Source organism: Podarcis pityusensis (assembly GCF_964106645.2).
Source record: "Podarcis pityusensis genome assembly, chromosome: 13".
NCBI classification, from domain to species: Eukaryota; Metazoa; Chordata; class Lepidosauria; order Squamata; family Lacertidae; genus Podarcis; species Podarcis pityusensis.
The window spans coordinates 29,103,117-29,118,460 of NC_138038.1; the positions used below are offsets into that span (position 1 = coordinate 29,103,117).

At 39.2% G+C, this 15,344-nt stretch overlaps 2 protein-coding genes across 2 annotated transcripts; one reads left to right on the forward strand and one right to left on the reverse strand.

Moving 5' to 3' along the window:
• Window positions 1–1,034: 1,034 nt before the first annotated feature.
• Window positions 1,035–1,892, reverse strand: LOC308461978 (olfactory receptor 10A7-like; the record flags this gene model as incomplete). Its single annotated transcript, XM_080979151.1, has 1 exon — window positions 1,035–1,892. The coding sequence occupies one exon, from the start codon at window positions 1,890–1,892 to the stop codon at window positions 1,035–1,037; it is 858 nt and encodes a 285-aa protein (XP_080835277.1).
• An 8,542-nt stretch (window positions 1,893–10,434) lies between these two features.
• On the forward strand, window positions 10,435–11,286 carry LOC308461979 (olfactory receptor 2AP1-like; the record flags this gene model as incomplete). The annotated part of the gene is made up of 1 exon (XM_080979152.1): window positions 10,435–11,286. The coding sequence occupies one exon, from the start codon at window positions 10,435–10,437 to the stop codon at window positions 11,284–11,286; it is 852 nt and encodes a 283-aa protein (XP_080835278.1).
• Between the last annotated feature and the right edge of the window lie 4,058 nt (window positions 11,287–15,344).

Genomic DNA, 15,344 nt, shown 5'->3' on the forward strand with positions numbered 1-15,344 from the left:
ATACGGAATTGATACACAGAGGTGGAGGTATGTAATTTAAGACAGAGTCTTCTGTTCCCTGATTATTGAGAGTATAATTCAGGGATCTGATATCCACAACATAATTCTGGACTCAGTGGGCCTTTGGTCTGATCCAGCCGGGCTCTTCTTATTCTCTTCTCCTTCTTATTATTTATAAACATCAATTGGTCAGAATATTTTTAATGCAATGGTAATCTAGTAACACAATAATGGCAAAACCTACTTCCCCTCACAACCACATACACACTAAAAGGTTAGCAGTATCACAGAGGCTAGCTTAGTCAGCGAATGAAAAGGTCTTAGCCTGGCACCTAAAAAATGAACATGATGGTATGTATTTCCCTGTGAAGAACATTCTACAGCCATTCCAAGCTCTTCCTTCTGGAGTTAGAAAGGGGAAGAAGTTGTAGCTGGACTGAAGTTACAGCAGCTAGTCCATTTATGTGAAGAGTGTTGTGGTATGTGGCATTATAAATCTCCATTTGGAACAAAACCACCATCAAAGTAGTGGGAAGGAGAATATATATATATAATTTCACATGGGGGTTCTGTTCCCACCCCATATCAGCAGAGCACGTATATGCATGCCCCACTCCATTCCATCCACCCTCATTCTACCCTCTTCTGAGTACAAAAGGACCCACACGTCAACACGCATTAATTCAATTCACAGAGATTCAATTGAATCTGATCACTAGGACTTTGTGCCAGATTGACCCAAAGCCTGAATCTTGAACTGAATCAGATCAATTTTGAGAGATCCAGGCTTGGACCAAGTCAGGTCTGTTCTCAGTCAGGTGGCAGTGGATGAGAATCAGCATCTCCTTCTTCCATGTCCCTCCTGACTGTATGTTTAGTCAGGGGTTTAAAAAACCCTAATTACACATTAGCTCCGCCCCCCAAAAAAACTGATTTGGATGAGATTTGGGTGTGGCAAGTTGTGCCCAGATCAGGTTACAGGTGCAGGGCAGTATTGATCAAGTCCCTCTCTGGTCTTCCTATTCCTCCCCCCACTAATCTTTAACGCTAAACAATTTAGCTAGCACATTTTGAAATATTTTGAAATTTGCTATCCTATTTTTTGCCTTTCTGAAGGCCCTCTTTACCTCTTTATTCCTCAGGCTATATATGAGGGGGTTTACTAGAGGAGGAAGAATTGTATACAAAAGAGAAAAGGCCTTGTTAATTGAAGAGGACTTTGGTAAGAGATACACAGCTGTTAAAGAGCCATAATAAGTTGAAACAACAATGAGGTGAGAGGAACATGTGGAGAAGGCCTTTTGCCTTCCAGTGGTCGATGAGATTCTTAAGATTGCCCTTATAATGTATATGTAGGATGCTAGAGTCAGTAGAAATGGGGGCATAGTGTATATAAACAGCAAAGTTAAATTGACATGCTCTACCAAATTTGTGTCACTGCATGAAAGTTTTTTAAGTGGCACGGAATCACAGAAGTAATGATCGATTTCATTGGGGCCACAGTATGTAAGCTGCAGCATAGCAGCCATGATTATGGAAATGCCTATGACACCATTTGTCCAGGACACGGCTGCTAATTGGACACACTTCCTGGTGTTCATAGCGGTTGCATAATGCAGTGGCTTACATATTGCTAAATACCTGTCATAGGACATCACAGAAAGCAAGTAACATTCTGCACCCAAACAGTAGCCAAAGAAAAATAACTGCAGGAAGCAGCTCTCAAATGAAATGACCTTTCCATCCCACAAGAGAGTGGTAAGCAATACAGGGATGAGCGTTGAGCTGTAGCAGATCTCTAAACAAGATAGGTTTCCAAGGAAAAAGTACATGGGGGTGTGAAGGTGTTGATCACTGACTACAAGCACAAGAATGAGAAGATTCCCTGCCATGGTGACAATGTAGATTACAAGGAACCCCAGAAACAGAAGGACCTGCAGATTCTTCAGCTCTCGGAATCCCAGAAGGATAAACTGAGTGACATGAGTTTGATTTTCTCTTATAGGCACTTCCATTCATTTCGTTTCCTTTGCCTTATGATTCCATTCATAAAGAGGATTTGGGCGCTACAGTAGAATAAAGCAATCAACACTGTTACTCTATTACAAATAGCCAAGTTTTCAGAAATTCAGCACATTTGCAATGTAATTCATTTGCTGCACGCTCCTTGCCAGCCCCGCATTTCCACATCACTACAGTTTCAAAACTATTTTTATTGACAATTCTGAAAACCTGACCTCACCTTCAGAAGCAGTTTGGTTAGCAGGAATCAATAGGTGAACCTTTTTGAGACATTAAGATAACCATTATCACCTGCTTATGTTTCTGCAAGAAGTGGGTGTTAAAGGCAGCGTCTTGGCAAATGTTTAAAAACTTAACACCCCAAGCCATAGCTTGAATAAAAATAGAGTTGAAATCAGGAATTCATTTAAGTTAATAACAAATGTAATGTAGAGCTCCTTTAGTAAATTAATAATAAATGTTATTGATGCATTTAAGTTTTTTTTAATGCACTGATGTAAAATATGCAATTCAATTTGCTTACCATCTGAAAAAGATTATTTGGTCTCAGTGGCATTGTCTAGAATTATTTATGAATCGTTATCTCCATTCAGTTCTTCCACATGAGCAAGTCCTCTCTTTTATATTATTTCACTTGCACATGCAATCGCCAGCAGCAGCAACTCTGACAGAATACAATAAGTTTTAAGGAGTAAACAAAAACTGGACACTTGGACTTAGTCCCCACAAATTAGGTCAGGAGTTATAGTGCTGACTGGTTATTTCTTTGCAAACAATGAAGATGCGCTGCATGATTCCACAGGTGGTTAGTGATATCACCCTCCCCATATAGAAGGAATCTTCATGCCTAATGTTTGAGAAACAATTTTAATGACTGATAAGAAGACTCACGCATATTATCTCTAATTCTTCACCCATTGCATATTATCTCATGAATACTTTATTTGTTGGATGAAAATGGTCTTCCAGACCCACAAGTACTCAAAAAGTAGGGAAAGATGAAATAAGATAACCTGCACTAAGTTAATAATGAATGTCAAATGTCAAAAAACAAAAACAAAACATGCTTCCTACAACGTGTCAATTGCAATGCCATTCTTTACATATCTGTGGAGAAGTAATCTCCATAATTTTTAGTAGGGTAAGTGAGTATATAATTTGGAGCTGCAATCTATCAAAGAACAGGTTGCCTTCATTTTGGTTATAAAAGTAGTCATAGTCTTTCTGAAAGAGCAAACAAAATATGTATTAACTAGACAATGAGAATACAGAAAGATAATGGGGGCAAAAGGAAGGCAGCTTTCACAATGATAGTCCAGAGTGTTTTGTAGGCTTCCCAACCATCTGGAGGAGTGAGAAGGAAGAGGAGAAGAGAAAGATCTATTCTGTTCTTGCACCATGGAATATAGCTCTATGATTGTGATTTTTGGTGGTTGTTGTTGGTTTGTTGCTGTTTTTTTAAAAAACAACAACAGCAAACAAACCTCCTTTCAGATGCACTTGAATGGACTTGAACAGAACTCTAACCTTCTGTAGCAGAAGTTCATTTTTAAAAAATATATATCTAGTTGCATTTTGTTTGTACCTTTATGTGATGAAAAGCATATCCAGAGCTCCTGTTCAGTTTGATTTTTTAAAAGATCCAGATTCTATTTTTTTAAAAAAAAATGTTTCCTTATATTTTCATGGATGGTGTGCCTCAGCCCTCTGTCTTCATGAGCTTATTGTATGATGTGTGAAAAATGAAATGGACACCATTTCGCCTAGTGCGTTATTTATCCTACAACATGCAAACATGGAATCTGTCTCCAGATATTACTAGATGCCTCAGTTTGTAAATCTTCTAGAAATTATATTTAATTGGACATCTCAGGGGGGAAATTTTGAAATAGCAATTCAAAAATAGTTTTAGATGATTTAGACGATCTCATTAGGTGATCTTTAGCTTACTGTTTTGGACAATAATTGTGAGATGCAATCAAGGTGTTATTTCCAAATCATGAAAATGTTTTGTATAACATTTTGAGGAAGCTAGGTTTATGACCTTGCATTTCCTACTCTTACCTAGTAGCCTTTTGACCAAGATACGTATCATATTAGCACTTGCTTAGCATCATGTACTTCAGGGTTAGGGAACATACACATACAGACGTTGATGGATTCCAGCCCCTGCTACCCAAAAATGATGGGTACTCAAGCATGGAAGAGGTACAGCATTCATCACTGAAAGAAAATGAAAATAAAGGAACTTGGAGAATTGTGTCTCATCTTGAGCAAACTCACCAGTCAATATTCAATGACAATCATACAAAATCATACAATGACAATCATACACACCTCTAGCACAAGTTATTGATGTCTGAATTTAGATTTTAGCTGGCATCCTAAGGAACTACAAAAACTGGTGGGTGGGATTGGTCAGAAATTGAAGATACATGAGAGAAGAAGAAGAAACTGCCATTAATGAGTACCGAATGTTGACTTTGCAGTATTGTTTTTGGACCATACTAGAGGAAAGCATACTAGAGATGCAGGTGTATACAAGGTAGAATCTAGACACATATAAAAAATGCTGTGAAAATACTTTTTTAAAAAACTTTTTGAAAACAAAATACTGAATTTCCCATAGCTCCCCATCGTCATCTGGTGTCACATTTGTATGTGACACTTTATGACACACTTAAAATGTTTTATTTCCAGCTGCATATTATGTGCTTAGAGTAATGGATTGCTGTCACTTGCTGTGATGCTGAAGGATGGCAGGGTGTTGGAGTTATGTGAGTGCACCAGAGGAGCCAATCTGCAACTCCCTCTGGTGCAGTTGTGGAACCCTGCCCCTGCCACCTCCCTGCCCCACCTTTCATCATCCTCGTAAGAAGCAGTAGCAACACTGTTTGAAAAGTGGCAGCATGGCACCGACCACTATACAATCACTCCTGGGTGTATTTCAGTTCACACTGACCATATGTCAGATATTATCTGTCATGAATGAGCCAGCCCCCAGGGAAAGTTTGCAACCAGCTCCCAGTGAAGGAAGTAGCCAGGAAGAGAGGGGGTTAACTGCAAGACAGGATGCTTACAGCTGAGAGCGAACTCCCCCGCCCTTAGGAATGTCAACTGATAGCAGAGTTGCAGAGAGTCAGCTGGCCGCTTGCTAGGGCACTAGTGAAGGACAAAATGCAGGGCTAGAAATGAAAGCAGCTCAGAGAGCGGGAAGGACCACAGAAGTACTGTTTCAGAGAAGGAGGAAGAGGTGGGAGCTAACCCCCTCAGTCCAAGGTCTAAATGTATGGGGGGGGGGTCTTCAAGACAGAATACGTCACAAGAGGAAGTTCAGCTGTTTCTGGTCTCACCGGAAACACCCTTCTTAGAAGGGACATCTTTGATTTATGGACAGACGGCTGTGATCACCACTCCGTTGTACTCTGTTTTTGCAATAAATCTTCTTCTTAATTAACTACACTCCTTTGTTATCAAGACTCCCTGACATTATCTCTCTCTATCAGAAATTATCTTTAATTGATACTTTTATTGTTTTATTAAATGTGTAAACTACTTTGAGGGTCTTTTTTATAAACAAATTATGCATAATATTTAATAACTAACTAAATCAATTGAGACTTCCCCTGACTGTTGAGATTCCGTTTGTTTCATTGAATCAATTTGGTTTATATGAATAGAATATCTTCCATTTTGTTATCTTTTAATAAATATAACCTTTCGACCATTTCATATCTTGAGTCTTCTTTCAGGATTTTGGGGACTAATTGTCTCTTATCTTGTACATTATTAGGTTTTTGTGTTCTTTGCAAGATTCTGTTTCACAGATGATTCTGTTCACCTCATAATAAAACCAGGATCCTGGGAGAGCTACATTTTGTCATTATAGAATACATTCCCTTGAGAATAATATTTTTTAAATAGTGTATGAACTTAAAGTAAATGTCCCTAAGAGTCTTGCTGTTCTGGTGGGGCTGAGACAGTAAATTCTGATTTCTTTTGCTTAAAAGCACAGGTTTTGCCATCTTAATATTTGTACAACACAAGATGTGCTACACAGGACATCAAAACAGATACACATTGTCTGCATGCATAAATCCCTATATCAAGAGGACTGTGATATTGGATCACTCAAAGAGAAGGAAGAAACTTAGAATGCCTTCTTCTATTCTTAATAAACAGATAACATGGATCAGTAAAATAGTGCTGAGAAATATCTTCAAAAGGTAAATGTTTATTACTCTTAATTATGAATGAAGCTATCACTTTCCCAGTCTTACTGGTTCTTCACATTCCTGCATCAGTTTGTGTGCTTTATATATATGTCGTCAAAAACATATATGTCCATTTTAGGGCATTTTTGGTATTAATTTCTGACTGATATACACATTAAAAAGAGCAATTTTTATACGACTGGACTTTAAAATATGGGATGTACCTAAAACATAATAGGCATAATAGGAAATATTCTATTAAGGGGAATGCCTGTGATGAGCATTTGAAATAATGGAGTTTGAAATTTATTTCTGATCTCTGTGCACACGTACAGGAACTGAAGAACTTCACCACTTCACAAGTTATCAATGGTTATTTTATTTTCTACTCCTATTTGTAATATTCATCGTGTTGATCATTGGTCCCAACCACTCCAAAAAAAGAAAACACATCAACAAAGGGATTAAAAGGGCAGGACTGATACCTGAAGAAAACTATAGGTTTTGTTTGTTTGTGTGTTTTTTGTTTGTTTGTTTGTTAGGATGTGATACTTATATATCAATCTAGGATTTAAAAAAAGTTTTCTAAATGTTAGAATTGTAGAGGCATGGATTAATAGTGCAGGAAATAATGTTAGAGAATAGTACCTCATTTCGTTTCCAATTATAATTGGTTACTTTTTTGAACGAAATTTTCCTTCAATAAATGATAAAATAAATGTCTGAATATGAGGTAGGATGTATTATTATTATTATTATTATTATTATTATCTGAATATGCATCATAGAATCATAGAATCATAGAATCATAGAGTTGGAAGTGACCACAAGGGCCATCGAGTCCAAACCCCTGCCAAGCAGGAAACACCATCAGAGCACTCCTGACATATGGTTGTCAAGCCTCTGCTTAAAGACCTCCAAAGAAGGAGACTCCACCACACTCCTTGGCAGCAAATTCCACTGTGTCCGCTTCTCTGGAGCAGCAGAAAACAACCTTTCTCCCTCCTCTATGTGACATCCTTTTATATATTTGAACATGGCTATCATATCACCCCTTAACCTCCTCTTCTCCAGGCTAAACATGCCCAGCTCCCTTAGCCGTTCCTCATAAGGCATCGTTTCCAGGCCTTTGACCATTTTGGTTGCCCTCCTCTGGACACGTTCCAGTTTGTCAGTGTCCTTCTTGAACTATGGTGCCCAGAACTGGACACAGTACTCCAGGTGAGGTCTGACCAGAGCAGAATACAGTGGCACTATTACTTCCCTTGATCTAGATGCAATACTCCTATTGATGCAGCCCAGAATTGCATTGGCTTTTTTAGCTGCCGCGTCACACTGTTGGCTCATGTCAAGTTTGTGGTCAACCAAGACTCCTAGATCCTTTTCACATGTACTGCTCTCAAGCCAGGTGTCACCCATCTTGTATTTGTGCCTCTCATTTTTTTTGCCCAAGTGCAATACTTTACATTTCTCCCTGTTAAAATTCATCTTGTTTGTTTTGGCCCAGTTCTCTAATCTGTCAAGGTCGTTTTGAAGTGTGATCCTGTCCTCTGGGGTGTTAGCCACCCCTCCCAGTTTGGTGTCATCTGCAAATTTGATCAGGATGCCCTTGAGTCCATCATCCAAGTCGTTGATAAAGATGTTGAATAAGACCGGGCCCAAGACAGAACCCTGTGGCACCCCACTAGTCACTCTTCTCCAGGATGAAGAGGAACCATTGATGAGCACCCTTTGGGTTCGGTCAGTCAGCCAGTTACAAATCCACTGAGTGGTAGCATAGTCAAGACCGCATTTTACCAGCTTCTTTACAAGAATATCATGGGGCACCTTGTCAAATGCCTTGCTGAAATCAAGGTAGGCTACATCCACTGCGTTCCCTTCATCTACCAGGCTTGTAATTCTGTCAAAAAATGAGATCAGGTTAGTCTGACATGACTTATTTTTCAGAAATCCATGCTGACTATTGGTGATCACAGCATTCCTTTCTAGGTGCTCACAGACTGTTTGCTTAATGATCTGCTCCAGAATCTTCCCTGGTATTGATGTCAGACTGACTGGGCGATAATTATTTGGGTCCTCTCTTTTCCCCTTTTTGAAAATAGGGACAACATTTGCCCTCCTCCAGTCTGCCGGGACTTCACCTGTTCTCCAGGAATTCTCAAAGATGACTGCCAGTGGTTCTGAGATCACATCTGCCAGTTCTTTTAATACTCTTGGATGCAGTTCATCTGGCCCTGGAGACTTGAATACATCTAAACTAGCCAAGTATTCTTGTACTATCTCCTTAGTTATTCTGGGCTGTGTTTCCTCTGCTGAATCATTTGCTCCAAATTCTTCAGGTTGGGCATTGTTTTCTTTATCGGAGAAGACTGAGGCAAAGAAGGCATTGAGGAGTTCAGCCCTTTCTGTGTCCCCTGTTTGCATTTCACCATCTTCTCCTCTGAGTGACCCCACTGTTTCTTTGTTCTTCCTTTTGCTACGAACATACCCATAAAAGCCTTTTTCGTTGCTTTTAACCTCTCTAGCAAGCCTGAGTTCATTCTGTGCTTTAGCTTTTCTGACTTTGTGTCTACACTTTCTGGCTATTTGTTTGAATTCCTCTTTGGTGGTTTCCCCCCCTTTTCCATTTTTTGTACACATCCTTTTTTAATCTTAACTCAGTTAAAAGTTCTTTAGATAGCCACCCTGGCTTCTTTAGGCACCTTCCATGTTTCCGTCTCATTGGTATTGCCTGAAGTTGTGCTTTTACTATCTCCCTCTTAACAAACTCCCAGCCATCATGAACTCCCTTTCCTTTTAGTATTACTGTCCATGGGATCTCACCCAGCACTTCCCTAAGTTTTATGAAGTTGGCTTTCTTAAAGTCAAGAAATTGAGTCCTAGTATGTTTGGCTGCTCCTTTCCGCTGTATAGTAAACTTCAGAAGAGCATGATCACTCACGCCTAATGATCCTTCCACTTCTACCCCACTAACCAGGTCATCAACATTGGTTAGGACCAGATCTAAAATGGCTGTTCCTCTTGTTGCTTCTCCCACTTTCTGGACAATGAAGTTGTCTGCAAGGCCAGTGAGGAATCTGTTTGACCTTATGCTCTTGGCTGAGTTTGACATCCAACAAATATCCGGGTAATTGAAGTCCCCCATTACTACTATCTCCCTTCCTTTTGCATGCTTGGCCATCTGTTCCAGGAAGGCATCATCTATGTCCTCCGTTTGGCTTGGGGATCTATAGTAAACTCCCACAATGAGGTCACTGTTATTCTTCTCTCCCTTAATTTTGACCCAAATGCTCTCACTTTGGCTTTGAGGTTCTAAATCTTGGATCTCTTCACAGGTATACACATCCCTGACATATAACGCCACTCCTCCTCCTTTCTTGTCTGGTCTGTTTCTCTGAAATAGATTGTATCCCTCCATTATTACATTCCAATCGTGGGACTTATCCCACCAGGTTTCAGTGATGCGTATTATGTCATATTTAGTTTGCTGTACCAAGAGCTCAAGCTCATCTTGTTTATTTCCCATGCTTTGCGCATTAGTGTACAGACATTGAAGTCCATTAATCATTCCCCCGTGTCTCTTATTTAAGGATTTTTTTCCTCCCACCACTAGGTCTGCGTGCTGTTTGCTCCATTTGGTCTATGACATTCGGATGATCATCTTCATCAATTGATAGACTCCTACCTTCAGGAGCACTGTCTCCCTCCCCCACATTAGTTAGTTTAAAGCCCTCCTGATGAGGTTTCTGAGGTTTTTCATCATGATGGAAAAGTGAACAGGAAGATATGTTAGGTGAAATTCCTTTTGCTAATGTTTTCTCCACTACTAACTGATGATATAACATTTCAGAGTATCTATGGTGTAGCATAACAGCTAAATCAGTGCCCTGAACTGGTGAAAGATCTTACACAAAGCCAAGACGAACTGTGGTCACTATATTCAATGACACTAATACACAAGCTCTACCACTTGTATACCAACATCAGCTCTCAAACCTCTTGCACTAATGTGACAATGGACTCATCAATTATTTCTATTTTTTGTTATTCCTTTTTTGAATAGGATCTGACATTTCTCAATTAGATGAAGTTGGAAAACCAGTCAGGGATTGAGGAATTCATCCTCCTGGGATTTGGGGAATTCTACGAAGTGCAGACACTTCTCTTCCTGACATTTCTAGTAATTTATGTTGTGATGATGGCTGGAAACACTCTCATTGTTGTCCTTATTGTTTTTGATCAGCATCTTCATACACCTATGTATTTCTTCCTGGGGAACCTCTCCTTCTTGGAGGCTTGTTATAGTTCCAATGTATTTCCACGGATGCTTTCGTCTCTCTCCACCGGAGATGGAAGACTTTCTGTCACCAGCTGTTTTATGCAGTGGTATCTCTGTGGTTCCTTGATTGCTGCAGAATGCTATTTACTTTGTGTGATGTCTTATGATAGGTATCTAGCAATCTGTAAACCACTGCATTATTTTACAACCATGAACACCTGGACTTGCATCCAATTAGCAGTTGCATCTTGGATCAGTGGATTTATAGCTTTCCTGATATTACTCAGTCTGATGTTGCAGTTAACGTTTTGTGGCCCCAATGAAATTAATCATTACTTTTGTGACTACTTCCCGCTCCTTAAGCTCTCTTGCAGTGACACCAGCTTGATGGAAATGCTGGGTTTCATTGTGGCTATTATATTCACACTCCCTCCTTTTCTTTTAACTTTAACATCTTATGTATATATAATTGTTGCCATCTTGAAAATCCCTTCCACCACAGGGAGGCAAAAGGCCTTTTCCACCTGCTCCTCTCACTTGATTGTGGTTTCGATCTTTTATGGTTCACTAATGATTGTGTATATGTTACCAAAGGGGGAAGGCAACAGAGAGATGCAAAAATTTTCCTCTCTCTTGTATTTAGTTTTGCCCCCTCTGGCCAACCCATTTATATACAGCCTGAGAAACAAAGAAGTCAAAAACGCCTTGAGAAATAATATTGGTAGCATTGTATCATGCAAAGCAATTGCTAAGAAGCTTGTGAATGTGTAAAAGAAGCAACATTCTATGTACTGTCATTTGTCTCCATAAGTGTTTACTGTTGAAGTGATAATAGATGTGCTACGGCTGTTGTTGTTATATATACCGTCTTGTTGTTATCCCCATCCCGTGTTGGCCTATAAGCCTCCCTTTTTTTCCAAATTCCGACCGTGAAAAGTTAAAGTTCAACTTAAATTTGCGACCTTACAAAAATTGGCTTTTACAATATCTCTGCTGAAACAGACATATGGTAAAATGAAACGGATGTGAGTGCCTGCAGAATTCTAAGGGAGCAGCCTATTTTTGGGTATTGTCTTTTTCTCTCTCTCCCCCTCCCCTTGAATTTTAAAGGTGCGACTTATATTCAGGTGCAGCTTATATTTGCGCCAATATGGTATATATAAGAAATCAATAAATAAGTTTTGTAAGAAAAATGAAATTTAACAAATTACAGTGCATCCCTAATTTGTTCTTTGAATTTCCCTAGATCATTTCTCCATATAATTTTTATTGGCAGTCACTTTTAATAGAATATAGTACACAGGCACCAATACAGGCCACAAAGTGTCCCCAAATATGTGTCTGTAAAAGTGTTTGTTGTTCTCGTAATTAGAAGTGGAGGGAATAAATAATGACTCGAAGACACCTTGTAATCTTGAACTGCACAGGGCAACAAAACTGCTTTACATATGTAGGCATGCATAACTACTGATAGTGAAAGAGGCAGGAGAAGCCTCTTCTGTTCACAATAAGCAGGGAATCCATGAGATATTTCAATAAAATTGTTTCTGTTCTCTACACAGTCATTCCCTCTATAGCTAATACTCTTATATACAGTTTGAGAAACAAGGATGTAAAGGAAGTCCTGGAAAGGCTACTACAAAAGTGTTGGAAGGGCAATTTGTGAATCAGGATTGGCAGTCTACTTCATGTTTATATATAAAACTGAATGCATGCAAAAAATAAAAATTATGAGTGAATTTATTAAATTATGTGGTTATACAATGTCCTCTGTAGCACTTCTTGTATTGATGTAAAGCAAACATGAAAAATAGATAAAGAACCTGTGGCTTTCTTGGTGGTGTTGGACTCGAACTCCCATAATCCAAGACCATTGACCATGCTGATGGGGCAGCTCCTAGTTGAAGTCCATCAACATCTGGTATCCACAGGTTCCCCATCCCTGGTTTGCAGGATGTCCAATACACAAATTCCTATTCCTTTCCCTGTACAAAATTTGATTTTCAATTTCAACCCATTTCTTTCTTTCTTTTTCTATCTTCAATTTTTGTTTTTCCCCTCGTAATACCCATGTAGTTTGAACAGAATGGCAGAGAAGTTGAAAATCTTCCAACGTTAAACCTTTTTAAGAACATGCCTATACTCAAAATACATTGGTGGGGTCATTATAGAATCTGACAGAATCCCACCGAAACAGAGTGTTTCAGAATGAAATTAGTGTGCCAATTCAGCTGAGAATCCCCAATCAAATAGTGAGAAATGAAATAGTGTGACCACATTATGTGTATTGTCCAAAGGACCATCTTCAGGGATTTCCCTTAATAATGCAACGTTCCCATGTTATTTCAGTCTAAGTTCATTTTGTTTGCCTGAACTCTCGCTGGCGTTCATAACTAATAATTGGCAATCTCTCTGAAACCACTGCTAATAAATTATTACAAGGCCACCTATTTTCCCCAAGAATAAATAACAGTCAAGGGGAGACTTCCTTTTGTTGCTGAAACGAGAAATGTAAAACCATCAGATGCAGAAATTACACAAGGAACTAATTAAGAAAATGTAGCCTAAGTGAGCCAAATATCATGAATATTGGAAAAGAATGGAAAAGGTACAGCTTTCTTCCAGGACCAACAAATAATAGAAATTGGACCTTCCGTAAACTTCCACTTCCTCATTCATCTAGCATAGAGGTACTTAACACATTCTTTTGTTCACACTCAATGTAAAAAATATCTATGAATATTATGTGGTATATTAGAAAATATTAGGAACAATTGTGTTCTTCTAATACCAAATACTGGTGGCCCTGTGCCTATCAATTTCAAAATAAGGTCACAGTAAACAGAATACTTTCATATTTCTACGAGCTACCATATAGGCACACATATATTAGTGTCTAAATTAAAATGGGGGGAAGGTTTAAATAATAACCCAACAAGGACCTATGCTCATTGCCTAAGATGACTGGAATATTGAGGGTGTTATTGGGAGGTGGAATGGGGCAATTGGTCTGCTTGAGCACTAACATAATATCATGGCTTAGAGTTGGGGTGGGTAGGTTCACAATGAAGTTATACACCATACATAGTTCACTATACAGGGTTCTTTCTGGAAGGAGGAAAAAGAAAAGGAACATTGATTTCCTCTTCCAGTATTCAAAAACAGCTTCCTTTGTTATACAACAATAAATCTTTTAAACTTTCAGGTTTCCAAAGAGAGAGTACTGGAAACTTGTGGTCTCTGTAATGCCTGTTTAGTTTATATATGCCAGAGTTGGGGAACTTGTGGGCCTCCAGATCATGTTGTACTCGAACTCCCATCATTCCAGGTCAGCATGGCAAAGCATCAGGGGAGAGGGGAGTAGCAGCACCTGAAGGGCTGTAGGTTCCCCACCTCTGATATATACAACCAGAGCCAACTCCCTTACCTTTCCTACTCACCTGGCACCTTCATTACATAGCTTTAGGTGCTAGGTGAAAACAATTTTAAAAATCCATGGCCTTTTAAAGTGGGGGCATGAGGCAAGTGGCATTGTTTTGTTTGTTATTATGTTATGTGTTTTCTTGTTTTCTACTGTAAAATACACTATGACCCTCTGATGAAGGGAGGTATATACATGTAATTAATTAATTAATTAATTAACAATGCATGGCCTCCTTCCAAATCTCAAATATCAGAGCCTTATTTGGTTGGAGAACTGAATTACAAAATTGTTATTAGTTATTAAATAATTATTTTGTTATTTTGAAGTTTAGCTGCATTTTGGTTTGCATAATGTTTTGGAAAGTGTGAATTAGTTAGGTTTGCATTAAAATTCTAACTGAACCAAATTTCTCTCTCATTCCAAATTCCTCTACAAGAATGGGAAACCTGAAGTCCTCCCAGTGTTTATCTACTACAGCCCATAATGCTTGAACATTGACTATGTTGTTTGAGGGTGATGGGAGTTGCAGTCCAACAGCGTCCATAGCCTTTCATATGTTTCTGGGCTACAGATCCCAATATTCCTGCCCATTGACCATGCTTGGTGGGGATGATGGGCATCTGGTGAACCACAGATTTCCCAGCCCTAGTTAACAAGATTTCTTTCTTGATATCTGTGCCTATGTTACCATTGCCTTCTTTCTAGCATTGCTTCTGTGGTGAGTGGTGGGCAGCAAGAAGCTCATTTCAAACAAAAGACTGGGCTTTAAATATGGGCTGCACTTAATGTCATGTGACAAAGGTATTTGAGAGCAGAAGCAGTAAGAGAGAGCAGTAAAGGAGTCTAGAAATGTTGTGAAATGCTGAAAAGCTGCAGAATCACCCTGCATACTGAATCACGGTGACTCATGTTGAGGATGACTCATTCTCTGTTTAAGTACAGTGGTACCTCGGGTTACAGACGCTTCAGGTTACAGACTCCGCTAACCCAGAAATAGTACCTCGGGTTAAGAACTTTGCTTCAGGATGAGAACAGAAATCATGCTCCGGCGGTGCGGCAGCAGGAGGCCCCATTAGCTAAAGTGGTGCTTCAGGTTAAGAACAGTTTCAGGTTAAGAATGGACCTCTGGAACAAATTAAGTACCTTAACCTGAGGTACCACTGTATCTGTATTTGCTTGCAGGCAGACAGTTTGGAGACTCTGTGAGGCCTGAGCAGGGTGGAGTCAGTGTGTGTATGGAGCCTGACTCAGAAGTGAAGCCTGTACTCTGTGTATGCTCTGAAGCTAGTTTACTCTTTTGTTCACTATGCTGTTTATTTGCAAACAAGTTTTAACTCAGTAAAGCTTTTATTCTTTTACTGAAGAAGACTCTTCATTATTAATTTACACTGCGCCTCACTTAAAA